We start from the raw sequence: 26394 nt of genomic DNA on the forward strand, positions 1-26394 counted from the left end.
TGGCACAGGTTGCCCAGAGAAGCTGTGGCTGCCCCTGGATCCCTGGAAGTGTCCAAGGCCAGGTTGGCCGGGGCTTGGAGCAACTTGGGCTGGTGGAAGGTGTCCGTGGCTGGGAACATGACGCCACGCAGGGGACACAGTTCCACGGCCCCAAGGCAGCTCTCTCGGCTCACACCACCTCCGCTGAGCGTGGTGCGCGTCTGAAGCAGCAGCTTTGAGCTGCGGCTGCCTTGGAGAGCCCCGGAATTGGAATTTCTGGAAGGACGTAAATTCCCGACCGAGCCCGCTCCCCCCCGCCCTCACGGCTCCCGCCGGTCCTGCAGCGCCCCCTGGCGGCGGCGGCGGCAGGGGCGGAGGGAGGAGCAGGCGGGGCCGGAAGCGGAAGCGGCGGGAGCGGAAGCGGCCGGAGGGCGACGTGTGCGGGGAGCGGCGCGCGAGCGGGATGGAGGGGCTGTACCAGCACACCAACAAGTGCGTGAGGGGAAACGGGGGTTGTGCCAGCACACCGACAAATGCGTGAGGGGGAGAGGGGCTGTACCAGCACACCAACAAGTGCGTGAGGGGGAGAGGGGCTGTACCAGCACACCAACAAGTGCGTGAGGGGGAGAGGGGCTGTACCAGCACACCAACAAGTGCGTGAGGGGGAGAGGGGCTGTACCAGCACACCAACAAGTGCGTGAGGGGGAGAGGGGCTGTACCAGCACACCAACAAGTGCGTGAGGGGGAGAGGGGCTGTACCAGCACACCAACAAGTGCGTGAGGGGGAGAGGGGCTGTACCAGCACACCAAGTGCGTGAGGGGAAACAGGAGGGGCTGTACCAGCACAGGAACAAGTTCGTGAGGGGTGAGAGGCTGTACCAGCAAACCAGGGAGTGAGTGAGGGGGAACAAGGGGTGTGAGGGGCTGTACCGGCACAACAAGAGGTGCGTGAGTGCTGTGGGGGTGTGCCAGCAACCAGCGAGTGCGTGAGGGGAAGCAGGGCTCTGGCAGCTCTGAAGGGCTGTACCAGCACAGCAACGAGTGTGTGAGGGGTGTGGGGGTGTTGAGAAATCAGGAAAGGCCTGTGTTCTGTAAAGCATTCAAGTCCATACTACAAGATCAAGCATTTCGAAGTTCCCAGGAGCTGCCTCCACGTCAGCCCTGAAGGGCTCAGCCCGGGCCACGGGGGACCTCTTAATTAATTATTAATTATTCTCTGTTAATTAATGTGCGTTCATTTAAGGGATGCTCGTTCATATTGGTTTTTGGGGCAGTAGGGTTTGAGGTGTCCTGCTGCTGCAGTTTGAACCACCTGTGGAAGCTCCTTGAGGATAAATCCCACACTTCATGGATAATGCCCATCTGTGGAGGGAGGAGTGGTGTGAAAATTGCAAAATGAGGCAAAAAAATCTTGCAGCTCTGTTGTTACTCCATATGGAATAACTCACAGGTCCCTTCCTACTCAGAATTTTCTGTGATTCTGTGTGAAAGAGGATGAAGGACATGTTTAATCCAATATTCCAAATTTCTGTGGTAATTTGCTGCTTTCTGGAGCTCTTTTAAGGGAGGTGGGGTGATAATTGAACTGGTTGAAAACAAAACTATAGAACAAGTGTGGGATTGCAGGGTACTGGGTGTTGAATTGGTTCTGTAGTTAATTCCAAGCATTGCTGTACTTGGGACATCCCCTCTTCAGCAGCACAGAGTCAGGGTTCAGAAGGCAGCTCTGAGAGTTATTTAAAAATCTAATAACTGAAGAACAAATGTTTTAGTGCTCTGTAAGTTGGTTTCCAAAGTCTGGCTTCAGAAACATTTGTGCTTTGGTTATCAGATGAAAGAACCACTAACATGACCAAGATTCTGGTCTCTTAAAATTCGTTTTTAAAAAAGGTCATGATATTTTTGTAAATATCAAGTTTAATCAAAACCATCAATGAAGTGCCTTTATTGAAGTTGAATAGTGACCAGCTGTGAGACTGGTCACACCAAGTTTGGCTGCAGGTCTCTCTGGTCAGGACTGTTTCAGCATTGCCCAACTGCAGATCTCTGGGAAACACAGTAAAAAATGGACAAATATATGGAATACTTTGGTGTAATGTTGTCCCAGTCTCCCAGAAATGTGAGGCTTGGGGCTTTGAAACAGAAGAATTTGGCAACCATTAGTATTTTTTCTTTGTTTCCGTTTGCCACTGCTTGTCCAGCAGCAGTACTTTCTTATAATTTTAAGCTTTTAACTTCACTTGATGCCTCTGAGTTTATATGTTGTAGGACAGTGAAAACCATTCCTTATTCACCTTCTGTGCCATTGTGCTCTCAGGTATCTCCCCACTGTCACCTCCAGGCAGAACAGCTGTTTCTTGTAGAAAAGCTGTTTTGTGCTTTTCATAATCTTCACCTTGATTTCTGTGCTTAAATGAAGTTACTCTGCAGTGCTCGTGGAGTGGACCTGTGTTGGTGGTCAGTGATGGGCTGTCTGCACTGAACACTGGTGCTGATTCCTGCTCTGTTCTGAAAAGTACTTTTCAATAAAGGAAGCTGAAAACTGAAAAATGACTTTGTAGCTGTCCCTGACTGCATTTCCTCTGTCTCCTGACAGGCAGGTCCATGAGGTGCAGTCGTACATGGGGCGCCTGGAGACTTCAGACAAGGAGTCAGTACACTGTGAGTAGTTCTTAGTGAGGAGAGTCCCACCCAGGGACTGAGCTGACTTAGCTTGGGAGCTTTATCTTTGTATTTGCAATCATTATTGGGACAAATTTGGCTCTTGAGTCATTGTGATCAGCTGGAGACACAGCACCAGTTTGGAATACGTTACAATTATTTTGGTGTTTAACTTCAGTAAGGTGATGTTTTGTAAGAAGGACAGAGCGGAAAAAGATGGAACAAGAATTTTCTTCAAATCATCCTCCTGTTGAAATCCCTTAACTGACAAATAGTGCTCACTGTGGGTGCCTCTGTAATGTCCTGATGTGGGAGTTCCAGAGTTTCGGTGCTGTTGGATTTTGGAACTCGTGGTCAGGGTGTGTTTGGAGGCCGTGCACCATAACTGGGTTAAAAGCCCCCATCACTGCCCTCGTGGAGGTGCAATTAATAAACAGCTTGATGTGGGCAGAGCTGCACATCCACAGCATTACTGGGCTGGTTTGTTAGAACCCAAAAAGTGAGGGGTGTGGCTGTGCCTGCTCTGCTGTTGGTATTCCCTCAGCATCCACCAACTACAGCCTTCCCCTGAAGATGCTCAGTGCTGCTTCTGGGGAAAAGGCTGGGATTCAAGCAGGATGATTCTGACAATTCCTGCTGTATCAGAGTCAGAACCTGTGATTCCATCTGCTTGTGGGAAATGTGCAGAACCATTAGGTCTGAAATTGCCTCAGTGAATCTGGACTATAACCCTGTGCTCATAAATGACTCTGATAATAAAATGCTCTGATATGTGTGGCAGGACTTTTTACCCCAGTGCAGAATGGGCCCATGTATTTTGGACCTGTGGTTGAAGCCTTAATTCCTGCTTGAGTCACTAATAATGAGCTTCACCAGGAACTCCTGAGTGAAAGGACACTGCTCTGACTGGATGCATTTATTACATGTCCATTGACTTCTATTACTCTCAATATTCTTGTGAAGTATGACTTTACACTAAAAAGGGTTGTGATTACTATCCAAGCCAAAAATAACAACTTTAAATCCTGATTCTGGTTTTCGTGGTAATTGTGCTACTCTGCCTACACTGCCAGAATTCCCAGACTGCTGTTCCCTGGGTGTGATTTTGAAAATGAATATGATTTCCTATCTTGCTTCTGCTGCTTGAGACCTTTTCAAGAGATAGGATTATGTACATCTTACATGGTCAGTAAATGAACATACTGATTATTTATACATATATAAAGATACAGATAGTGCTGTGGATATTAGTGTGTATTTCAGAATTTATGGGAAAAGGATTATCTGTGGCTGAGGAGCAGGAATAGGGGCCAGGAAATCAAACTTGTAGTTTGCCTTTTCCAACTTTGAGCAAATAGTCCCTCCTTGCTCAAAAAATCCTGTAATAGTGTTGTTTGGTCTAAGAAAAGCTGCTGTAACTGTCTGTCTGCTCTCCTGGGTGCTCTTCTGTTGAGTTTAGCTGCAGTAAATGATGGAGAGAAGAATTAGGACAATTTGATTTGTGTGTGTAGATGTGTTTGTTACTCTTTAATTGTGGGAGATCCAGGGGCAAAGAACAGGGTCATGTGTGCTCTTTGCTTTTCTGGGTTCTGCTGAATGGGGTTTTCCTAGCTGCCTTCTCTGAGGGGGGGAAAGGTGAGAGTGTCAAATTACTGAGCTAAAGAAGTGGTATTTCATGATATTTATAGTTCTGTTATCTGATTTTCATCCAGTAAGGATTTGCATCTCTCAGGTTTTACGTACAGCTTTGAATGCTGTTGAGCTTTTCCCTTCATCAGACTGCAGTTCTTTAATTCAAATCAAATGATGTTTTTATTTCCTTGCAGTAGTGGAAAACGAGATCCAAGCAAGAATAGACAACATATTCAGCAACTTGGAACGCCTGGAAATCCTGTCCAGCAAAGAACCTCCCAACAAGAGGCAGAATGCCAAGCTGTGAGTTCACCTGCCTGGCTCTGATTGGGCAGGGGAGTCTTTGTAATTATTTTAATTAAATTTATTGAAGTCCTTTGCCTTTTGATTTGTATGAAGCTTTTGTACTCTGCATAACTTACTCTGTGCTCTGCAGTAGCAGAGTTGAGGCACAGAGACAAAATTGCTTTCCTGCATTTAACCACAGAATGATTAAGGTTGGAAAAGACCTCAGAGATCCTCAAGTCCAGACTGGTGGTGGAGCTGGAGTTGTGGCTCTGTTCTCAGATGAGCAGAACATCCACTTGGAGGCTTAAATAAAATTCCACTTTGTATGATATTTGGTTTTAATGCATTTGTGGATGTAGGGAGTAACATTCCTTCAGGTGGTGTCATTTTCTCTGGACCACTGTCCTGGCTGTTGGTGACTAAAATGAGATTTCTAAAGTGAGCACTGGTTTGGTTGGACCACAGACATCAGGAATTGCTGTTCTTAATTAATTCTGTGATTCAATTATTGATGTCCCAAAACACCCTTGTAGACAGTAGGGGTAGATTTCATGTGTTATAGAGGTCAGTATGTGAAGTAGTCATGAATTTCTTTATAGAATCTCATTTGGGTTGGAAGGGACCTTAAAGATCTTCTGGTTCCAACTCCCTGCCATGGGCAGGGACACCTTCCACCAGACCAGGATAGTCTGATAATCGAGGTAATCAGTTATCTAGTATGGTAATCAAACATTAAACATTATCAAACATGTGATCAGGAGTTCTGGACAGGATTTGTTTCAGCCCAGTGGAGATGTCTGCGGTGTCTCCTGTTTTGCCCACTGACTTTCAATCTTCTTTTAATAAATATTCAAACTTAAGAACATGGTGCTAATTAATGAAGCTTGAAAGCTTCATCTTTTGTGTGAATGAGGATCATAAAATAGAAAACCTGCCATCTTTCCAAATCTGTTTTATATGAGAAATAGATATGTATAACTCCTGAAGAGACTAGTGATGGGATAGGATGGCTGAGACTGCCCATTAGCTCTCCTGTGTATTTATTGCACTTTTTTGCTCAAAGCAAGCTGTTAAATGTCAGAAATACTTTGAGACAGCTCAGGAATTCTGCTTCACATTCTGTTGTTAGCCTGGAGGCTAAATAATTGATTAAAATAAATAATCACTTGTTAAATCATCACCTATTTGGTAGAAAAGCGAGGCAGGGAAGACGTGAGTGTGGAATTTTGGCCTGGTATCGAACGTCCTGCGTCCTTCTGGAGAAGTAGAACCCATCAGTCCGTGTTACCTGGTAATGCTGCATTGTCCTTGTGAGAACCAGCAGCACAGAGCAGTGTTTTCACCCTGCTGTTGGTCCTTTCCAGGAGGGTGGACCAGCTGAAGTATGATGTGCAGCACCTGCAGACGGCCCTGAGGAACTTCCAGCACCGGCGGTACCTGCGGGAGCAGCAGGAGCGGCAGCGGGAGGAGCTGCTGGCCAGGACCTTCACCACCAATGTAAATATGTGTGTTCACCTCGGTGGAGACACGTGTGGTTCACCTCTCTGTGCTCCAGGAGCTGCAGGCTGGCAGAGCAGCTTCAGGCAGTTGGATGCTGCTGTGTCAGTAAAGGCAGAGAAGGATAACAATGTAGGGATAAAGTACAGCTCTCACATGGCTGTGAGGACACAGCAGGAAAAGACTCCAGAAGCTGCTGCTCCTGTTTTATCCAGTGCAGTCCCACCTGGCTTTATAGGGCAGTTGCAAAAGGGTGAATGAGGGTACATTTTACTTGGATTTGTGTCAAATCCTGAGATCTGTGAAAAGCCTGACTTTATACACCCTGCTGACAGTAGATGTCAGCAAACTGCTACTTATCCAAATACAAATCACACAGCTGGGACAAAACCATTGCTTTTTGCCTAGAAATGAGTCAAAAGTTTGTAATAACATGAACATGTTCCACCTGTTCATGCTAATTCTTAGTTCCTCTGCTGGGAAGTCCCCTCGGTGCAAATTCCTGGAGGAGTTTCGCTCTGAGTAATGTAGGTTCACTTTCAGATTTCACTTTTCTGCAGCTGAAAAGTTAGTCTTGGTTTTGTTTGGGGGTCTTTGTGTTTTGTTTTGTGGTTTTTTGTTTTTTTGGGGTTTTTTTAATCATTATTATTTTTAAAAGTTTTTTCTTCCCTTTTTTGTTAAAGGCACCTTCCGTAGCATTCAGTATCTGTGTTGTCAGTCACTGTTAGGGCCAGGAAGAATGAATGTGGGGGATCCTCTTTGCTTGAGATTTGGGCAGTTCCATGCACTTCTCACAGCCTGCCAGAAAGATGATGTCTGGTATTTTGTTGGCTATTTCAAAATGTTAAACAAGGCTAGAAAGGAACACTGGGATTTGAAACCTGATTTATTTTTAAACACTTTGGTGTTCCTCTGCAAATAGGGACAAGTTTTCCTACAGGAAAATTCGTTGTTAAAACGTGTGTTAGAGGAACAGTTTTAAAGAGCAATAGCTGGCTTACAGATGCAAAATATAGAGCAAACTGTTTTTTTTTCCTCCTTTAGATCTTGAAATGTGTCTCAAAGGAAAGAAAACACATGATTATTTTGTATTTCTTTTTACCTTGCTACAAAAATGTGACTTTAAAGTGACATTTTAATAGGAAAATGAGGATTTATTTGTCAGTTGTTGGCTTATTTTGGTTAGAAGTTACACAGTTCATATTCATAACTCCCCTATTCTATTAAATGGCAATGTCAACTGAGTGTTGGGGCATCCTCAGGAAGTCACTGTGACATCCAGAACAGTTTTTGGAAGCTGTTCTGAACATTTGGCTTAATTCAGAGTTTAAAGTGGTCTTCAAAGCCTGCCCTGTACCATTCTGGAGAAAACCCCAAAGAGCAAATCAAAGCTCTTGTGGTGCCATCTCATCTCCTTGGGAGGGGGGTCACAAATCTACTCCCACATTTTCATTGCTGCCTAATAGTGTCTGAAAAGAGCCCCTTGTGTAGGAAATGAAATCCCTGCTGATTTGAAGGTCATTAAATCTGTGGAACAAGAGCCATTAAATGCCAATCCAAGTGCTTCTGCTCCCAGACTTGTGTCAGCCCTGGTGCTTCCTGAGCAGTGGGTCAGTGTGTGTGTCCTGGCACAGCCTCTTCCCCAGGCCCTCGTGGCTCTGGCACTGTCCTTGGCTCTGGCACTGTCCTTGGCTCTCCTTCTCTCACAGTCAGCCTGGGCACTGCAGCCCCTGCACTGGATCCTGCAGGGCATCTTCACACCCACCTCGGGGGTTTGAACTGGAGATCCTGCTCAGAGCACATTCCCTGGGTACCCTGGGTGTGACCTGCAGCTCACAGGCACATGCTGCAGACAGGAATTCTGCCTCTGGGCCCTTCTTGTTCTGAGTCCCTGGGAGCAGGGATCAGTGTTCCCACACTTACCAGTGTCACCATTCCTGCTCTAAACCAGTGTGGGAGTGATGAGCCATTTCCTTGCTCTCTGGAAGAGAGAGAAGATTGAACTGGGGGCCTTTGACAGAAACAAGTGATCGCATCCTCTGCCCACTTGTGCAGTCCAGATTAGAGCTCTATCCCATTATGTCCATTTCAAGATTCCTAGTTCCTTGTTGAGCAAATGCATCTTTTCTGGAAAAAATGTGAAAAATGTAAATTTTTAATTATTTTTTTTCTCTGAGGCCCTGGGTGATGAGTGAGCCAGAGCTCAGGGAACCAGGCCCATGTCTGTTCACCCTCACTGCCATGTCATAAGTACTTGGAATATCATCTCCAAACATTGGGTTTTTCAGGCCTTTTGTCGCTCAGAGACATGGTGGGAAATGTTCCACAAATCTTTCACTTGCAGTGATCAAATGACTTCTTGTTAAACACCTTCTGTAGCTTTGATGTTCTGTCTTGCAATAACCCTTTCCTACATAAATCATAAACTGAGATCATAAAGATTCATAGAATGAGATTATAAAAATTCTCTGCTTTTAATCCCTTTATCCTTGAGATGGAATTGCAGTGGAGCAACTGATCAGCTTTGCCCTTCGGCTTCCTCCCTGTCTTCTCTAAATTGTTTTCACTCAGTGTTGTGTTAAATATCCTGATGGAAAAGCTGTTTTGCAGCCAGTCCCCCCAGCCCTTGGGGTGTTGCAGGGGGGTGTGTGCTGGGTGTGGGCAGTGTGAGTGAGCAGGTAACCGAGTCCCTGCCTTTCCCCACAGGACTCTGCCACCACCATCCCGATCGACGAAACCCTGCAGTATAACGAGTCCCTGCAGAGTGCCCACCGAGGCATGGATGAGCTTATTGGCAGTGGCACCAACATCCTGCAGGGCCTGAGGGACCAGAGAGTCACCTTAAAGGTGGGGCATTGTTTTTTACCAAAGACCCCACGTTTTTCTGTGTTTATGATGACCAGCCTTTGTAGAATCAATCCATGCGTTGCTTCGAGCTGAGGGTGCTGGAAAGGCCCAGACTTCATTTAAACAACCTGAAATCTTTACATTTTATCATCCTTTTAGTAATATCTTTAAGGTCTTTCCGGGCCTGGCTGGCCTTCCCCTGCAGGGCAGTATCTGGAGTGCTGAATCTTGTGTTTTATTCCCTTATGTTTGTTTTCCTTTGGTTGGTTGTTGGTTTTAGTTCAGTTCAGAAGGGGCAGGAACTGGCTGGCAGGTGTTGGTTCAGATGAACATCACTCAGAGCTGCTGTAAAGCACTTGTGTGTGAGATTAGTGATAGAAGTAATGCTCCTCAGTAATGAAGATAATGTACCTCAGGAATAAAGATAATGCACCTCAACATCCCTCCCTCCCCAGACACTGCTCATTTCAGCTGTATTTCTGCAAGTCTCTAAAGAGCAAATATTTGCCTTTTATCTTAAAGGCTCTTCAAAGTGATGTTATATTTTGAGTGAACAGCTCAAAGATAGAAAAACTTTTTTAATTTGTGTGGGGAGAAACTGAATTTCTGAAAAATGTGGGGAAATCCTTTTGTGTGTTGTAGTCATCTTCTGATGGGGATAACTGCTGTTGTCTGTCTTGGGATGTATCTGCCAGAGGATTTAGGCATTTTCAGTGACATGAATTCCTGTTTTGGTCAGGAATCAAATGTCCCTGGTGTCACAGGCAGTGACAGCCTGGCCTGCACTGCAGCTCACACTCAGGGAGCTGAGCTGCACACACGGGCACTTTGCTGTCCTGGTCACAGAATTCCAGGTTCGTGGTTCTCCCAAAGCCCTGGACAGGACCAGCATGGGGGATAAAGCAGGGCTGGAGCTCCTTTTCTGCTCCCTACTCTGGTGAGCAGTCCCTGCACCACAGATGTCACCTGCAGGCATTAAAGCAGAGTTTGGGGCCAGGTCCTTTCCAAGATGAGATTTGGCTTCTTGGATCAGGTCACTTGTTCACTGAATAGAGATTAGTTTTTATACGGAGTCAATTACTAGAACAACTCGAAGAAAACTTGGTGGGGTGTTCATTCATTGCAGAGGAATGTTGTCACTGGGTTGTCTGGGGGCAGGACTGGGGGGTAGAAAGGGGTTCTGCTCCTGTGGGATCCCATGGGGCTCCTGTAGGGAGCTGTGCCCTGTCTCCCCTGGCAGCCTGTGCCCTGGGGGAGCTCTGCAGCAGGGAACTGGTGGGGGTCTCTGCCCAAGGTCTGTGCTTTGGGGCCATTGTGTCCTTGTGTTTTCAGGGGGATATTTCCTCTTCCTCAACAGGTGAGGAAACATCTGTTTATGTTCCTTTTCCCCTTACCCAGCTTTTCATACACTGACAGGGCTTTGTTGCCTGATAACATCTGGCAGAAGCAGCTGCTGTAAGAGACAGTTACAGAGGGGAATAGGTTAATGTGGAATCGTGGACTATCCTGAATGGGAAAGGACCCCCAAGGGTCATCCAGTCCAACCCCTGGCCCTGCACAGACACCCCAACAATCCCACCCTGTCCCTCAGAGTGTTGTCCAAACCCTCCTGGAGCTCTGGCAGCCTTGGGGCCGTGCCCACTGCCCTGGGGAGCCTGGTCAGTGCCAACCACCCTCTGGGGGAAGGACCTTTCCCTGAGATCCAACCTGACCCTCCCTGGCACAGCTCCAGCCCTTCCCTGGGTCCTGTCCCTGCTCACAGAGAGCAGAGATTGGAGCTGCCCCTCCAGACCCCCTCATTCTCCTCTTCTCCAGCTGAACAAGCCAAGTGCCCTCAGCCACTCGTGTGGGCCCTCCAGACCCTTCCCCATCCCCATGTCCCTCCTTTGGACACTCTCTAATACCTTTATTCTTTGAAAATTTGTGCTTATTTGGTATAAATAGACAGGTATGGACCAAGTATTCCCAGATTATCACTTTAACTGTTCTAATTATACAATTCCACTGTTCCATGATTGCAAGAATTGAGGAATTTTCACTTTTTATCATTTTATTTTATTTCTAAGCTTTATATTTGGTTAATGTGAGGTGTGGGAAATGCAGGGGGAAAGTGTGATGATGTGTTACTGGAAAGACCCAACCTGATTTCAGTGCAGGGCCCGAGTACCTGCACAACCCTGAACAGAAGAAACTCTGTCATTTTTCGTTGCAAACCTGTATGTTCTATGGATTGAGAAGCTGTTTGTGCGTGTGTGCCTGATATTGTTGATCTAAAAGTCCTTAGGGAGATTTTTCTGACTTCAGTCAGGTTTGTGTTCAAAACAATTCCAAATTTTCACATTTTTACTCTTCTGAGACCAAAGATACAGTGGACTGTGGGAAGAGAAGCTGAAGTTTTTATTTCAAAGTCCAAGCACGGAGTTGAGCAGTGTGATGGGAATCTGTGCTTCTGACCTGGCTCAGAGATGAAACCAGTTACAGCTTCCTGAAGGGGCTGTTCTGCCAAGGATGACCCAGAGCCACTGTGAGGGACGGGTCCCTTGTCCTGGTGGGACAAGGCAGTTCCCCCCGGGAGCACACAGGCTGCGAGCTCCTTTTAGACCCCATCCTCCCTAGGGAGTGCATTTTTCTGAGACACTTTTTATTGTGTGTTTGTCCAGACAGATTGTTTTGTGTCTTTAAGCACATCTTTGTTCATGTGTGTGAATTAATTAGTCCCAACCTGCAGCTATTTCCAGGATTCTGTGGCCTCCCCCTGTCAAATGGTTCCATGGTCAGAATCCATCCCTCACCACCCAAGATGAAACATTCTTGGGCTGTGGAATATGTGTCAGACCAGGAGGTTAATGGTGTCTTTGGTGTGTTTTTGCTCTCAGGGTACCCACAAGAAGATCCTGGATGTTGCCAACATGCTGGGCTTGTCCAACACGGTGATGAGGCTCATCGAGAAACGCGCCTTCCAGGACAAGTTCCTGATGCTGGGGGGGATGGCAGTGACCTGTGTCATCATGTTCCTCGTGGTGCAGTACCTCACATGAGCTGCTGAGCCAGAGACACAGTCCTTGGGAGCAACGTGGACTGGACTTCCCTCTGGGTGCTGCTTTGGATGAGCCCTTCCCATGGACTTCAGAGTTTACAAATCCCACCTGGACACATGTCACGTGGAAAGCACATCGGGAACTGGATGTGTCTGGGGACACTGTAATTGAGAATGGCCCTGTAAAAATACCCCCTGGCCTTTACTGCTCTCACCTCATGTCTGCAGGTTTGAAGATCTGGTTCAGAGGAAGCAGAAGTGAATATCGTGCCCAGCAAGGCAAGGCAGGAATGTCCCTTTGGAGGCACAGGGACAGGAGGATGCAGAGTGGAAGCTGCAAGTGAATCTCTCCTGTGCTGGCCAGAGCTGACCCTTGAACTGCACTTGGCAGTGCATGAAGGGCACAGAGACTTCCCAGGGTTTGTGGCCCTGGGCCTGTGGCCTGAGTGTGCAGAAAGACTTGGGGAGTGAAGGGTTTCCATCTGCAGATCCACCATTTGCTTGGAAGAGGAGGAGGGTTTGTGGGGAGAGGTCTTAGGGCACAGTTAAACCTCAGTTAACTCTATACACAGCATCAAACAGCACAGATCTCCTGGCTGAGGCTGCAGTGCTGCTCAGCTCACCTCAGGGTGTTTGGTACCTCTCTCTGCCCCTCTGCTCCCAGGGCAAGGTCAGTGCTGTGCTCCTGCCTCCTCCAGGCGGGTGCACATCCCTGGGCCTCCCACCAAATCCAGCCTCCAAAACTGGGGGACATTCCTGATGCTGGTGAACATCCCCATGGATGGGCTGTGCTCCTGAGGTGCTGCTTGGGTTCTGGGCTCTGGAGTTGGTACTTTGGGGTTGATGGAGCAGGTGAGTCCCCCTGTGCTCCACGGAGGTGTGGGATTGTTCGTGGAGCTGGGACAGGCTCCCTGCTGCTCTTTACATCATGGGGACAGTGGGATGAGCTCAACAGGCCTGTCACAGGCAGCTGTGGTTCCTCAAGCTCTGTGCCTTGGGATGGTCACATCCCCCATCCTTGGGCAGGGTGTGCTCCAGGTTACCTTTGCACCCGTGGAGTTACTGGCACAGACACTTGGCTGGGACACGTGTGCTCAGGGGAGTTCCCTGGCACAGGTCAACCCCGAGCTGGGAGATGCCTCTTTCCAATCCAGCCCTGCTTTCCCTGCAGCCTGGGGGTTCTGTCAGAGGGGCCATCCTGGGATTTTGGGCAGCGTCCATTTCGATCACCCCTCAGGTCCATTCCCATCCCAACGTGTCCGGAGCATTCCCTGATGTCTGGCGGCAGCACAGAGGTGTCATATCCAGATGATGTGGCCTTGTGCTGGCAATTCCTTCCTTGTTTTCTGTCTGGAGTGGTTGTGGGTCTCTGGATTAGTGACAGATCACAAGTTCTGCATTCTCTCTTTGCTTTTATCATGTAGCCTTTTGCAAACTGGGAGAAACGGTTTAAATAACTCCAAAAATGAACTTCAGTGAGCCCGGGGCTGTGCTGGGCTGCTGTGCCCACACAGAGCTCCCAGAGCAGATCAGCTGCCCCAGCCCATGGGCTTCTCCATGGGCTTGATGCCTCTGAGGTGTGTCCTGCTCTGTGTTCCCTCTTTGTCCAGGCTTTCCAAGGAAACACTTCGGCAGAGCAGGCATGGAATTGGTTTTCATTTGAGCCCAAGGGAGGAGGGGATTAAAAGGAAAAGAGGAATTGTGGCAGTGACAGAGCATCTATCTTGCTCTGCAATCTAAACCTTAAATCCAAATTGAGCTTAGATTTATTCTGAGTATGAAATCTGATGGATTCCTCCTGTGGTGCCCTTGGGAGGTCACTTGGCAGGGCAGCTGGGCACTTGTGAGAGGTCCCTGAAATCTCTTTCTGTCTCCTGTGAACTGCTCCAATTCCATTTGATTTGACAGATTGGGGTTCAGAGATTGGGGTTGTCATTGTTTAAAGTTTCTGTGGTTGTGACCTGCTGTAGGAGGGTTTGTCTCACACAGAGGTGGGTCTCTGGCCAATCTCTTTCCTTTTGGGCTGGGGTGGGAGCCATAAAATATTTGGAACTGGATTTTTTTTCTGTTTCTGAGCCCAGTTTGGCATTTCAGTAGATGTTTCCTTGTTAATTTGTTTTGCCTCCTGGAGTCTCCTTGTCCCTGCACGGGGAGCCAAGTGTCCTTGCTGTCCCCTGCATCCAGAGGTGGATGAGGGGCTTGGAGGAACCCCCTGGGAACCTGGATTTGAGGACACGTGACTTCAAACACGGTTGTACTGCACGGGAAGTACAAGGTGGACTTGGAAAGCCAAGTGCTCTCAGGGGTGTTGTGTAAAACCCCAGAAAGCCTCCACTGCAGTGGGATGGGGTGGGATCGGGGTCCCTGGGATGGGGAATGAGCCGGACCTGGAGCTCTGCTGGCTTTGCTTGTGTTGCTGCTGCAGCTCTGGGATGAGCTGCTCTCCCACGAGGGGACACTCTGGGAATTCACTTGCCTCTGGAAAAAAAACCTTTTTACCAGTATTTTATACACAAAGGAGTGGGGGTGGGACATGATGTGATTCATGTGATATTCTGTGAATAAAGATTTTTTTTTCAGCCACGATGAAGGTTTTTTACCTTGACCAGCACATTGGGGCCCAGATAAACCAGCAGGACCAGTTTGGGGCTGTCAGGAGCCCTGTCCCAGCTCAAGGGGAAGGGTAGTTCCCAGAAGGTGGAAGCAGGATTGGCCAGCTCGGAGTGGGATCGATGCTGCTTCGGGGTCAAAGCCAGGGAGGGTTGGGAGGGGCTTGTAGGAATTCTTTGGTAGCAAAAGGAGCCGAAGGCCCCCAGGGATGGGGCTGATGATGCAGGTTGGGGGCCGGGAGACCCCCTGTCCTGCTGCCCCTTCTCTGGGTTCTGGTTAAGAGCAGTGAAGGAAGAACCTGGAGGGCAAAATGGGGCTGTTGATAAAGAGAATGTGGATTTCAAATGTGAGATCAAGGGGTTGGATTATCTTCCTCTTGCTATTAATTTCTGTTTTGAAATAATTCCAGTCCCCCAGAGCTACAAAACACTTACTAAATAAGAAAATATCCAGCAAAGAATGCAGGAAGTCGTCAGTGCTGTAGGTCTGAAGGGGGTGCAGAGATGGGACGGGTCTGCACCGTGTCCCTTCCAGGGCCCCTGAAGGGCTTTGATCTCTGTTTCTCTTGGGTTTTACTCCTCTGTCCCTTTGCTTTTTAAAAATAATAATAAAAAAATAATAGTTTTAATTATTAAATTTAATTAACGAGTCCTTATCTCGACCCACAGGTTTTACTTTTGTCCCCTTCGTTGCCCCCCATCCCTGCCCCCCCATCCCTGCCGGGGCAGGGAGGGAATGGTTGTGGGATGTTCTGGGTGGGGTTAAATCAAGACAATTAAACCTGAGAGGGAAAAGCTTTTGAAACAAACCAATCGGGTGAGTATTTGAGCAGTTAAAAAGCGTGAAATGGGGGTACAGTATAGAATCGAGAGGGAGATAATGGGTGATAAAGATGATGGTTGGGTAGGACAGAATTAATTTAGAAGGAAGACAGTGCAGATAAGCACCGGAGGATGTTTGGAGTTGGCCGGGAAGCAAAGCCTGCTCTGTGCCTCTCCCCTTACACTGATTCCTCATGTTAACCCCGGAATGTCCGAGTACAAGGCGGGGGGGATTAAAAAACGTCCTTTAGTGCAAAACACAACCCAGGACTAGAATAACAACGCTGGGTGTCTCAGCTCGGGGAGAGAAATGTCTCCCCTGGTCCATAACAGAACCCACAGGTGGAGGTGTCACAGAATCCCAGGATATGCTGATTTGGGAGGGACCCACAAGGATCGCCCAAGTCCAACCCTCGGCCCTGCACAGGACACCCCAAGAGTCACACCGTGAGCCTGAGGGTGTCGTGGTTTCCCAGTCTCTGCAGAGGGTGCTCCTGCCCTGCTCTTGTCTCCCAAACTTGTGGGTGAGAAGCCTTTCCCTCCCCAGCCCCTCAGCTCTCTGCACTCACCGGCTCCAGGTGCTGCAGTCCCGAGGGATTCCTGGCATCCCGAGGGATTCCTGGCATCGAGCTGTTCCTCCTCCTCCCAGGCATCGTTGGGCTCCTGTTCCACAACTCTTGGTTATTTCTGTGCCTCCTCTTAGAGGTGCAAGGCCAAGAGCAAAGGAGGGGGAGGGGGGAATAAACCAGTGGCGAGATCAGAGAAGAACAATAAGTCATACCACAGTTCTGGAAATGGGCAGGAGAAACTACAGCCCACTGGGAATGGAAATGGTACCAGAATCCCCAAATATAGGGCAGGGATATTGTCAGAGACCTTGGCTGTCTCTGCTGCCCTGGGCCAGGATGGAATCTCTACAGCAGGAGCAGAAAAGCCAAGGCACAGATGGAACAGGACTTGGCAAAGGACACAGGGCAGAATGGAAAAGCCAAGGAGAGTTTACGCTCCCAATACACCAGAAGGGAGAACTGGTGGCAACAGATGGAGAGATGGGGCTGTTCAACCTGGAGAAGAGAAGCTCCAGAGAGACCTTAGATCCCCTTCCAGTGCCTAGAGGGGGATAATGAAAGAAGGAGAGGGACTTTTTACACAGACAGACACTGACAAGGAGGGGAAGGGTTTTAAACTAAAAGAGGAGAGATTTAGATTAGATGTTAGGAAGAAATTTCCCTGTGAGGGTGGTAAGACCCTGGCACAGGTTGCCCAGAGAAGCTGTGGCTGCCCCTGGATCCCTGGAACTGTCCAAGGCCAGGTTGGAGTGGGCTTGGAGCAACCTGGGCTAGTGGAAGATGTCCCTGCCCGTGGCAGGGTGTGAAACTGGGTGGGCTTTAAGGTCCCTTCCAACCAAAACCAGTATTGGTGTGACTCTGCATCCCATCAGCTCCTGCCAAGGGACACATCCAGTCTCCAGGGAATGGGGGGAAAGCTCCAGTGATGCACAACCTGCCCAGCACAGGAGACTGAGGGTCTAACACAGGAATATGTCACATCAAACTTCTCCCTCTCACTCTGGAGGTGCCCTGGGACAGGCTTTAAAAATACTCTGTGGTAACTACAAAACACCCAGAGGGAGCCAAGAGCCCAGTGAGAGATATCAGGATTTTAAACGTTCCTCATGCTGGAGGGTCACCCTGGGGTTTATACCCTGCATTCCCAAAGCACTGCAGGAACACCACAGCCATGGCCTTCCTGCCCTTCCCAGGCAGGGGCACGTGCAGGACATGCCCAGGAGGATACAGGATTTCAGCTCCCTGGGATATGGGATCTCAGAGCTCTGTCTCAGGTTGGCTGCACCCACCCTACACACAAAGCCCCTTCTCATGGTCCCCCCAGTTCTTGTGGCCTGGGGATGTTTGAAGTCACAACCATGACCTTCCAAGCCCACCTGGTCCTTTCCAGAAAGGCTGGGCTACTGGATTCTCCCAGGGCTGGGATAACAATGTCCCTCCTGGGAGCAGGAGCACCTGGAGCTCATCCCCTCCCAGGACAGACAAGGGTGAGCCCCAAGGGCAGGAGCACCAGGCTCTGTGAGGCTTTCACCCACTGGCAATTAAAGGAGCTCGGGGTAATGGGGCCCAATTATGGCATTTACCTGTAAAATTGTAGTGCTCTGGCCCACAAACCCTGCAAATAAACCACTGCTGCCAAACCAGAAACAATCACAGCTGGCATTTGTCACCACTTTCATTCCAAGTGACAAAAAATAAACAAAGGCAAGGTGGACAGCACTTACTGACTCACAAGAAAAGCAGTCCCAGAACACTTAAAATGTTTTTATTCTAAATTGCCAACAAGAACCTTGACAGAACTTGACAGAATTTTAAAAGAATTCCAATTCTGCACAACTTCCCCTACTTAAAATCACCCATTTCTTCACCTTCCCCCCTTAAAGACCATCACCCCTTCCAAAGGGTTCTGCTGCTGTTTCCCAGTCTCTGGAGGAAACAGAAACAGCTTCCCAGATCATCACCTGCTATTTGACAGGTGGAACAACAGAGACTTGCCTGTTTTTCCTGTTCAGGGGGTGTTAACAGGGCCTGGGTTTGAGTAGGAAAGGTTTCTGAGTCCCTGTAAATTAATCAGTCTATCTATTTAATAAAAGTAACCAAAGTCACCAACTGAAGGTAAACTAAAAAAATCACTTGGGGAAACCTCTGGCAACCAAGGACAGTTTCACATGTCCAAACGTTGCAAGAAACATGTTATGCAGCAAAAGCCAAGTGTAGAGAGTCCTGCCACCAGGTCCAGAGCAGGTCTGTCATCTACAGGAGCTCTCCTGTCCCAGACAGGGAGGCACTTCCTGCTGGGAAGTGCCTTCACCTTCATCCTTCACCTTCCAGAGGGATGAGATGTTAATACTCCAAATTCTGGAAAGGACAAGATACATTTTTGGCATGAGATGGTGAAAGACACAGCAATTTCCCCCACTCCCCCAAGGGACAGTGGCCCTTGCAGAGGCAGCACTTGTCCCCTTGGCAACAAGGCTAATTCAGCCCAACCCTGTGGTGAGTGCAGAGCCCCTGCCTGTGCAGGAGCCGTGCCTGCAGTGCCCTCAGAGCACTGGCTGGAGCTGCTCCCAGTGGGAATCAGGGCAATCATTCCTCAAAGGATCTTTAAGCTGTTGCTTTGCTGCTACTGGCAACTACTAGTCAGTGTGATTTCAGCACTGGACACTTCCACACAGGAAGCTCCTTCCCAGGTGGAATTTGAGAGCTTTTCCCCCCAGTAGTGCTGGTTTAAGCAGCCTCAGTTCTGGCTTAGCTGGGCCTGACAGTGAGCAGAGCACAAAGCAAGGAAAGTTTGGTTTAAGTCAGGAGGAGGGTGCAGGGTGAAAGGGGATGATGGAGATGGTGTGGAGGGGCTTGTTTAGAGAGACAGAGCCAACATGGCCAAGGAGTGGTGCTGCCTTAACTTGGATCACAGGAATGGAGGGCTGGGAAGGACAGGGAAAGAGAACACACAACACAGGATGCATCCAAGAAAGCACACAGAGGATGATCCAAGCAGCAGATTCCCTCAGAAGCTGCTCTCAAGAGGTAGGTGTTCAATACAACCCCTCCTGTCCATGGGAGCCACAAAGCAGCAGAGATTGCAGGAGCTGCCCCAGCTCTGGAGGTGACACAGGTCAGTACTCACAGCCCTGCAGGACAGGGTGTACGGGAGGGTCTCAGGGGCCCTCATCCTCGAGGGCAGGGAGTTGGTCTGGCCACTGGTGGTGCTGCAATGGAGAGACTTTGGTTACTCCTCACAAATGCACTGGGTCACATTTCTGCATCTTCCTACAGCAGGGCTGTGGGGGATGGTGCTGAGGAGAGCTCTCTATGCTCCAAACACTCAAAGGGTTTCCAAAAAGTCCCAGAGGTGGAAGCAGACAGTGCTGCTGTCAGTCCTGATGGAAGGAGAGGACATCATGGGTGAGCTCACAGAGAACTCGGAGCTGCCACGGGCAGGACTTTGCTGAACCTTAAAGGAACCCACTGTTGGATTAACCTTGAACTATCTCTGGCAGCTCTGGTGGTGCCACCACATCCCACACCCAGCCCATGATCCCGATCCACTGGTGGAGCAGCAAAACCAGCCACAGCAGCTCCTTCTGTTCCCAGCTGGGCACTGAGCTCTGAGCTCCCCCAGCCCAAACTGGGATCACACTTTCCAAGGGGCAGGAGGGGAGGATTCTGCAAACACAGGGCCCAACACCAGCACACCTGGCCAGGCCCTAGGTCCCACCTGCCAGGCTCCAGGAGCTCCCAAGGACTCACAGGGACCACAAGGTGCCAGCACCTTTCTCCCCTGCACGCTGGCCAGACATCCATCAGTTCCTGCACACAGGACAGGAAGAGCACCCTGCCACAGGCACACAGGAGCAGTATCTGTGCTCCTGAGGGCTTCCTTCTCTGGTACAGACCAGGCACAGGAGAAAGCAGGTCTCACTGAACCAGCAGCCCAAGAATATTGGCTGTCCAGCATCCCTCCTCCCAGGGCTGTACAGCAGCAAAGGCAGCTCCTGCCCAGCATCCAGGCAGGGCTGGGAGGAGGCTGCAATGTTCCTCTAAACAAATGCTGCTTTGTTTGCAATCAAAGTCTAATTCCCTACCTGTTTATGGCAGAGTTGGGCACACCCCAAACAAAAGCAGACTTAGAGGTCTCCGACACCTCTGTGAAGGGAAACAGATGTTGTGGTTCAGAACCAAGAAACTCCAGCAACCACTGTCAGATCATTGGCTTAAATGGCTTCCCACTGCCAGAGGGCAAGGTTAGATTGGGAATCAGGAGGAAATTCTTCCCTGTGAGGGTGGGGAGGCCCTGGCACAGGTTGTCCAGAGAAGCTGTGGCTGCCCCATCCCTGGAAGTGTCCAAGGCCAGGTTGGACGGGGCTTGGAGCAACCTGGGCTGGGGGTGGGACTGGATGATCTTCAAGGTCCCTTCCAACCCAAACCATTCTGGGATTCTGCAATCAGGAATCTCTGCCATATTTCTACAAGTTCAAAAGGGAGGAAAAGTTGATCTATGACGGATGTGTTTGCTGCCATTTAACTGAGGAACTCAAAGAGTTATCTATCATGTTTCCATTGTCATCACTGCACATACGGTACAAAAGCTTATATGGAAGGAGGGGATGCTTGGAAATCCCTCTCCATGGCAGCATTTTAGACTGTTCTCCAGAGCAAGACAAGCCTGCTGGGTGGAGAGACCCATGTTTTTAGGAATGAGCATAACCAAGGTGTCCTACAAGGGAGACCTGAGTGAGCAGCATCCCCGGCCTTGTGGAGGACAGGACCAGAGAGGAGGCAGCAGTGTGGCACAGGTCCTCACCTGTTTCCCAGTCTTCATCACATGGAGGTGCCTGCCACGTGCTCCCATCCTTCACCTGCTCCTGTGGGGGCTCACAGAACCTACTCACTTGGGGAAGAGAGAAAACACAGTGACCTCCAATCCTTAAATCCACGGAAGCTCTGGCTCGAGCTGTGACACATCCCTTGGCTGCAGAGGAAGCCCTGCCCAAGGCAAACAGGTTGAGGACAGCCAGGGACTGAGCTGAAATCCAGCAACTTTGAGTTTGCCTTTTTCAAGGAACAAGAGAAGACTCTGCTCCCTGAAACTCTGAGCGGGAATGCTGGAGCAAAGGGGAAAGCTTCTGCCATGGATGCAGGCATCACTGCTGGCCTCAGTGCAGCTCTACAGAAGATAAAAAATTTCTGTCTGCTCCGTAGTGTGGCAGGAGTTACAGGGGGATCAGCTCTGAAGGAAGAAGGGCCCATCCTTGTGGTCATTAAAGCATCCCAGCTCCTGCCAGAGGCACTTCCTGCATGGCTTTTGGTAAAACCTTTCTATTCAACAAGCCTGGTAACAAAATATGTGCAAGGCCTACTCAGAGCATCTCAAGAAACTGCCTAAGAAACCCAAGCACATAAGATCAACTTTCTCCAAGGCTGGTGTGTCACACAGAACCACAGACAACAGTTTGAATCCCACTTTTTGGTTATTCCACAATTCATCCTTACACCAAGAAATCTCAGTCCCCAGGGCGAGCAGACACCTGGGAGCAGGGAGGTTCTCTCACCTACATCTTGCTCCATGAGGGCTTGGTCGCTGCACTTCATGATGTGGTTGCTGAGGTCGCCCTGAGGCACCAGGTGACGAGCGTTGAACGGGCACGTGGCCAATTTCTTTGCAATTTCTGGGTTGCTCTGGGCAAGGGAAAAACCAAAATCATCTGCCACATCACTTGTAAGTTCACTTATCTCTTGTTAATCCATAAGGCAAAAAAGCCACTGGGATATTTGTGGTGTTGCTTTAAAAAAATATAAGCCAAAACAAGAAATCACAATGTCAGACACTCCCTAAAGACCCACAGGGATTGTTCTTCCAAACACAAGTCGCTGAGCCACCTTTGACTGAAGTGGAACAGACCCTCAGTCAACTCCCTCCAGTTTTCTGGTGATAGGGCTGCAAGGGGTTTAAAGCACAAATTTTAAAGCCATCAAGGGAGAGACATTAGGCAAAGGTAACCCATTCAGATGTATTTTAAATAAGCAGGCACGAAGGCAGAGAAACTCCCTAAACCCTTCAGAACAGCCAAGGAGTTGGTAGTTTCCACCTGGATTCTCATTCAACAATTTCATCCTAAGCACCAGTTCTAGTGGCAGAGCTCAGCTGTCACTACAGCAAATTATCTCCTCCAAGTGATAGAGGGTTTACTGGGAAATTAGGCTGGAGAGCTGGGGGGGTTCACCTGGAGAAGAGGAGGCTCCAGGGAGACCTGAGAGCCCCTTCCAGGGCCTAAAGGGGCTCCAGGAGAGCTGGGGAGGGACTTGGGACAAGGGATGGAGGGACAGGACACAGGGAACGGCTTCCCAGTGCCAGAGGGATGGGATATTGGGAAGAAATCCTTCCCTGTGAGGGTGGGGAGGCCCTGGCACAGGTTGCCCAGCAAAGCTGTGGCTGCCCCATCCCTGGAAGTGTCCAAGGCCAGGTTGGACAGGGCTTGGAGCAACCTGGGATAGAGGAAGGTGTCCCTGCCCATGGCAGGGGGTGGGACTGGATGAACTTCAAGGTTCCTTCCAACCCAAACCATTCCATGACTGCAGGATTCTAACACAGTTCAAGCCAAGAGGACCCAACTTGCTCTGTTGGATCTTGCAGTGTCCCCTTTGGGGCAGGACTGTGTCCTGCACAGAGCCATGGGGGGCTGAGGGAAGGGGAGGCATAAACTGGATTTTATGCATAAGGTATGCAAAGGAAGCTCCACAAACCTGTCCCAAGCCAAAGGGACAATCTCCACCCACATGTTTACCACTGTGGCATCTTCAGATAGATAACCCAAAGCCCTTCTCCTGCTAATTACTCAGACACCAACTGTGTCTGCTTGGTGATCACTGTCTCACCTCATCCTCCTAACCAGGAAACTTGTCAAAACTCTCTGCTCATCAGTCAGGACAAAACCAACCTGCATGAACATTTACTTGCCAACACTGTTCACCCAGCTCACATGCACGCTCTTGCCAAAATCTGCAGGGGCTCAACAAGAAAATTTCAGCCCTCCTGAATGCTTGGTACTTGCCACTTACCTCTGCCCCCACTTCCACCAGTTAATTAATATTTTTAAGGCTCCAGTTCCACCAAAATGATTTAATTGTATTGATACCAGGACACAGAGCCTACAACTGCACCTTAACTGGAAGGCATAGCACTGCTCTACTGGTTTAAAAACACACTGGCAAACTTAAAAAGGGACAATCAGGTTTCCAAAGGTCTCAGGAAAAACCCAAATCTCAGGAAGGTTTAAAGAAACCCAACCATGAGGACAACAGAGAAGGAATGCTTCCTGTGAAATAATTTGTATTCAAATTCCAGATAAAAGACAAAGAGGGGAATAAACCTCTCCCAAATGTGCTGAGCCCAGGACATGCAGTTTGTGCCAGATGCCCATGAAATAGTTATCAGCAAAACAAAACTCCCCAGCCCTGCTGTGCAGCTGCATTCCCAGCACTGGAAGAATGAACTGCAACATCCCAGACCTCCTGCTCTGAGGAGCCAGGAGGGGTGCACAGAACTGTGACCGAGTCCTCTCTCATACTGAAAGTGGAAAAATGTATCTGATCTCCCTGTGAGCTGTTGGAAGGGACTAGAATCTGAACTAACCATGAGCAATCTCTGTCTCCTTCCAACAGAGCCAGACTGGTGTTGTGTGAATTAATGGGTGCCTGAAGCTGTTACTAAACAAATCATGAAGTTCTATGAAATAAAGGCTAACCAAGGCTGTTTGTCAGGAACTGCAGCAGGAATGAGAACATACAGGGCACGTTTCCATGCCCAGAATCCCCAGCCCCTGCCCAGCTCACCTCCTTACACTTCACAAGGTGGTAGGGAAAGCGGCAGGCTCGGATCTGATGCTGTTTGACAAAGGGACACTGGATCAACCTCTCTGGGTCCAACAAATCTGATGGAACAGAACACAGGGAAAAGCACCTGGTTACAAAGACAGGAATCACTGACACAGTCAAGTGGGGGAAAACCCCACCCCACCACATCAGGGTTGTGGTCTGACAGAGTCAAACCAGTTGCTCTTAATTTGAAACCACTCATTAAGGCAGGCACCTGATTTGCATAAGCAAATTAATTAAATGCAGAGTTTTCATGACTGAAACATCAATCAAAACAGAGGAGAGTCAGTAGCACTGAGTGTAACTTTTTCAGTTCCCTTATTAGGAAGGAAAGCACCCTAACTCCAAGGGAAAGCCAGGAGCACTTTTCCAGCTTCCTAGAGGAGGATCAGTGGGATCACAACACACCCACCAGCACCTTCAGGAGCTGAACCAATTTTTTTTCCATCAACAGCTCATTTTGCTGGAGGAAGAACAGTAGGCAACTAAGTTTCATTTCAGAGGAAGCCCAACATAGTTCACGTCACTCAGAATGAAGTTTTTAATATGTCATGTAATAATTTAGGAGCTGAGGAGTTACTAAACCAGCAAAACTACTGAAGAATCAAAGCACTGAACAGTGAAGCAGTGTGACTCCACCCATATTTTTTGGTCTATAAAATATATTAAAATGTAAATATTAATAAAACCTCACACTTTCCATATTCTCAGTGAGGAGGAGGCAGCCAGGAGACATGGGATACAACACCAGGGAACCAGACCAGGCTGCTCCATTCTTTCTGGTCTGCCATTCTTGTTGCTCAGGCTTTTAGGACATTTAGGATTTGATTATGCAAGAGGTAAAACAGCTCTAAGTTTCCATGTGGGCTGTGCTGCTGCCTCTGAGCACCTCACCTGCATCAGCCCCTCAGGGCAGCTGAGAATCAAACTGCCTTTGCACTGGCCCAGCTGCCCCTGGAAGAGCAACCACAAGGGGCTTTGTCACCGAAAAATAAAATAAAACTCTCTAACACGGTAGTTTCAGTATCAGAAAGCAGGTGTTTATTTTGGCACAGGGTGCTTGGGGAATGCTCCTCCTAACACACCCGTTTATATCTAGGGAACTAATACATACTCATCAGAACTCATCGGTATGTGCTAAACGCTCCCGAGAATTCTTTTACATATTTAAATCACTTCTCGGATTTACTCACCCTTACATTAGAGTAGGGGCCTTTTGAGGGTCTTTGGGGAACATCTCGTTCCTCCAGTTATCCTTTTCAGGTCACAAACCTCCTAAGCACAGTTTCGTCTCCTTGAACATATTCCAACTGTTTGTTCCGGCCACGAAACACCATCTTATCAGCCTTGCTCAAGGCACAGTCTTTGTTCCCACAGCTAAAATAGCCACTTGTACACATTAACCACTGATATATATATATCTGATATCAGATATACATTATTTATGGTGATAAGCAATCACAGGATTGAGCACTGTCTGTTAAAGGAATTCATAAGACTAAATCGGGCACAGTCTTTATTTTATTCCCGGGGCTAAAATATCACTGATAGATATATGATATCAGATATATATTATTTATCACTGCTAATCACAGGATTAAGTACTGTCTGTTAAAGTTAAAGGAATCCACAAGACTAAGCACTGTTTGTCACAGATTTTTCCAGGTTTCTCTCTGTGAACTGGCTCCACATCAGACGTGACCGAGCGCGCTGGGAGTGAAGTGAAGGGGACACCCAAAGCCCAGCCAGCCCCAGAACCGTCCGGGCAGGTGAGCAGACACAATTTACAGGCGGCTGAAGCGAGCAGAGGCACCACAGCCATGCCCCGTGCACTGGGGTCTTGTCCCTGTCCCCGTGCCCACCGCACGGAAACACATCCACAGCAACCCCCGGCGGGAGCCGCTTCACTGCCCCCTTCCCGCCGGCCGGACCCCACCGGCAGCGGGACTGGAACAACCGAGGGAGAGCCCGCGGGAGTGAATCCCATCCCGGCCCTGCCCGCAGCCGACTGCCCCCCGTGTGCCTCCCCCGGGCAGACCCTGAGCTCACCCATGTCCTCCTCCAGCTCCATGGCGGGTCCGTGTCCGCTCCCAGCCCGGCTCTGTACCTACGGCGCTCCCGCCGCTCCGCCCTCCCCTTCCCGCCAGGCCGCGGTTGCCGGGGCAACGCCGCCATGAGGGCCGGCCCGGCCCGGCCCCGCGGGAGTGGGGCAGTGTGGGCTGTGCGGCCCGAAGGCGCGGGTTCGCGTAGAGTGGGTCACGTTCAGGGTGCTGTTGTTTTTAACTGGACCAGCTGCAGGCTCGGGCGCTGGCTCTGAACTGACCCTGGACGTCCTTTGAGTCAGAATCATCAAGGTTGGAAGAGACCTTTAAGATCAGCCAGTCTGGCTGTCACCATCATCCGGTCACCAGTGGTGTCCCCCAGGGATCAGTGCTGGGCCCAGTTCTGTTTAATATCTTTATTGATGATTTAGATGAGGGGATGGAGTCCATCATCAGTAAATGTGCAGATGACACCAAGCTGGAGGGGAGTGTTGATCTGCTGGAAGGCAGGAGGGCTCTGCAGAGGGACCTGGACA

The 26394-nt window shown here is 49.2% G+C and overlaps 2 protein-coding genes across 5 annotated transcripts; one reads left to right on the top strand and one right to left on the bottom strand.

Moving 5' to 3' along the window:
* The first annotated feature begins 380 nt into the window (after positions 1-380).
* Positions 381-14528, top strand: GOSR2 (golgi SNAP receptor complex member 2). 4 transcript variants are annotated; one of them, XM_017838124.1, is made up of 6 exons: positions 381-471; positions 2576-2640; positions 4467-4575; positions 5925-6057; positions 8764-8904; positions 11781-14528. In XM_017838124.1, exons 1-6 carry the CDS (start codon positions 443-445, stop codon positions 11940-11942), a joined length of 639 nt encoding a protein of 212 aa, XP_017693613.1. In that variant the 5' UTR covers positions 381-442; the 3' UTR covers positions 11943-14528. The 4 variants fall into 4 exon arrangements, with proteins under 4 accessions (XP_017693613.1, XP_017693615.1, XP_017693616.1 ...); XM_017838126.1 differs by having other exon boundaries at positions 2580-2640; XM_017838125.1 differs by lacking the exon at positions 381-471 and adding an exon at positions 675-752.
* Positions 14529-17664: 3136 nt separating this feature from the next.
* On the bottom strand, positions 17665-25994 carry GTSF1 (gametocyte specific factor 1). The gene is made up of 7 exons (XM_017838105.1): positions 25866-25994; positions 23775-23872; positions 21494-21620; positions 20746-20832; positions 20027-20087; positions 19069-19150; positions 17665-18299 (listed from the first exon to the last, which is right to left on the bottom strand). The coding sequence occupies exons 1-7, from the start codon at positions 25885-25887 to the stop codon at positions 18285-18287; spliced, it is 492 nt and encodes a 163-aa protein (XP_017693594.1). The 5' UTR covers positions 25888-25994; the 3' UTR covers positions 17665-18284.
* Between the last annotated feature and the right edge of the window lie 400 nt (positions 25995-26394).

The sequence above is a fragment of the Lepidothrix coronata genome, unplaced genomic scaffold, assembly GCF_001604755.1.
Source record: "Lepidothrix coronata isolate B3197 unplaced genomic scaffold, Lepidothrix_coronata-1.0 Scaffold324, whole genome shotgun sequence".
In the NCBI taxonomy this organism is placed as follows: domain Eukaryota; kingdom Metazoa; phylum Chordata; class Aves; order Passeriformes; family Pipridae; genus Lepidothrix; species Lepidothrix coronata.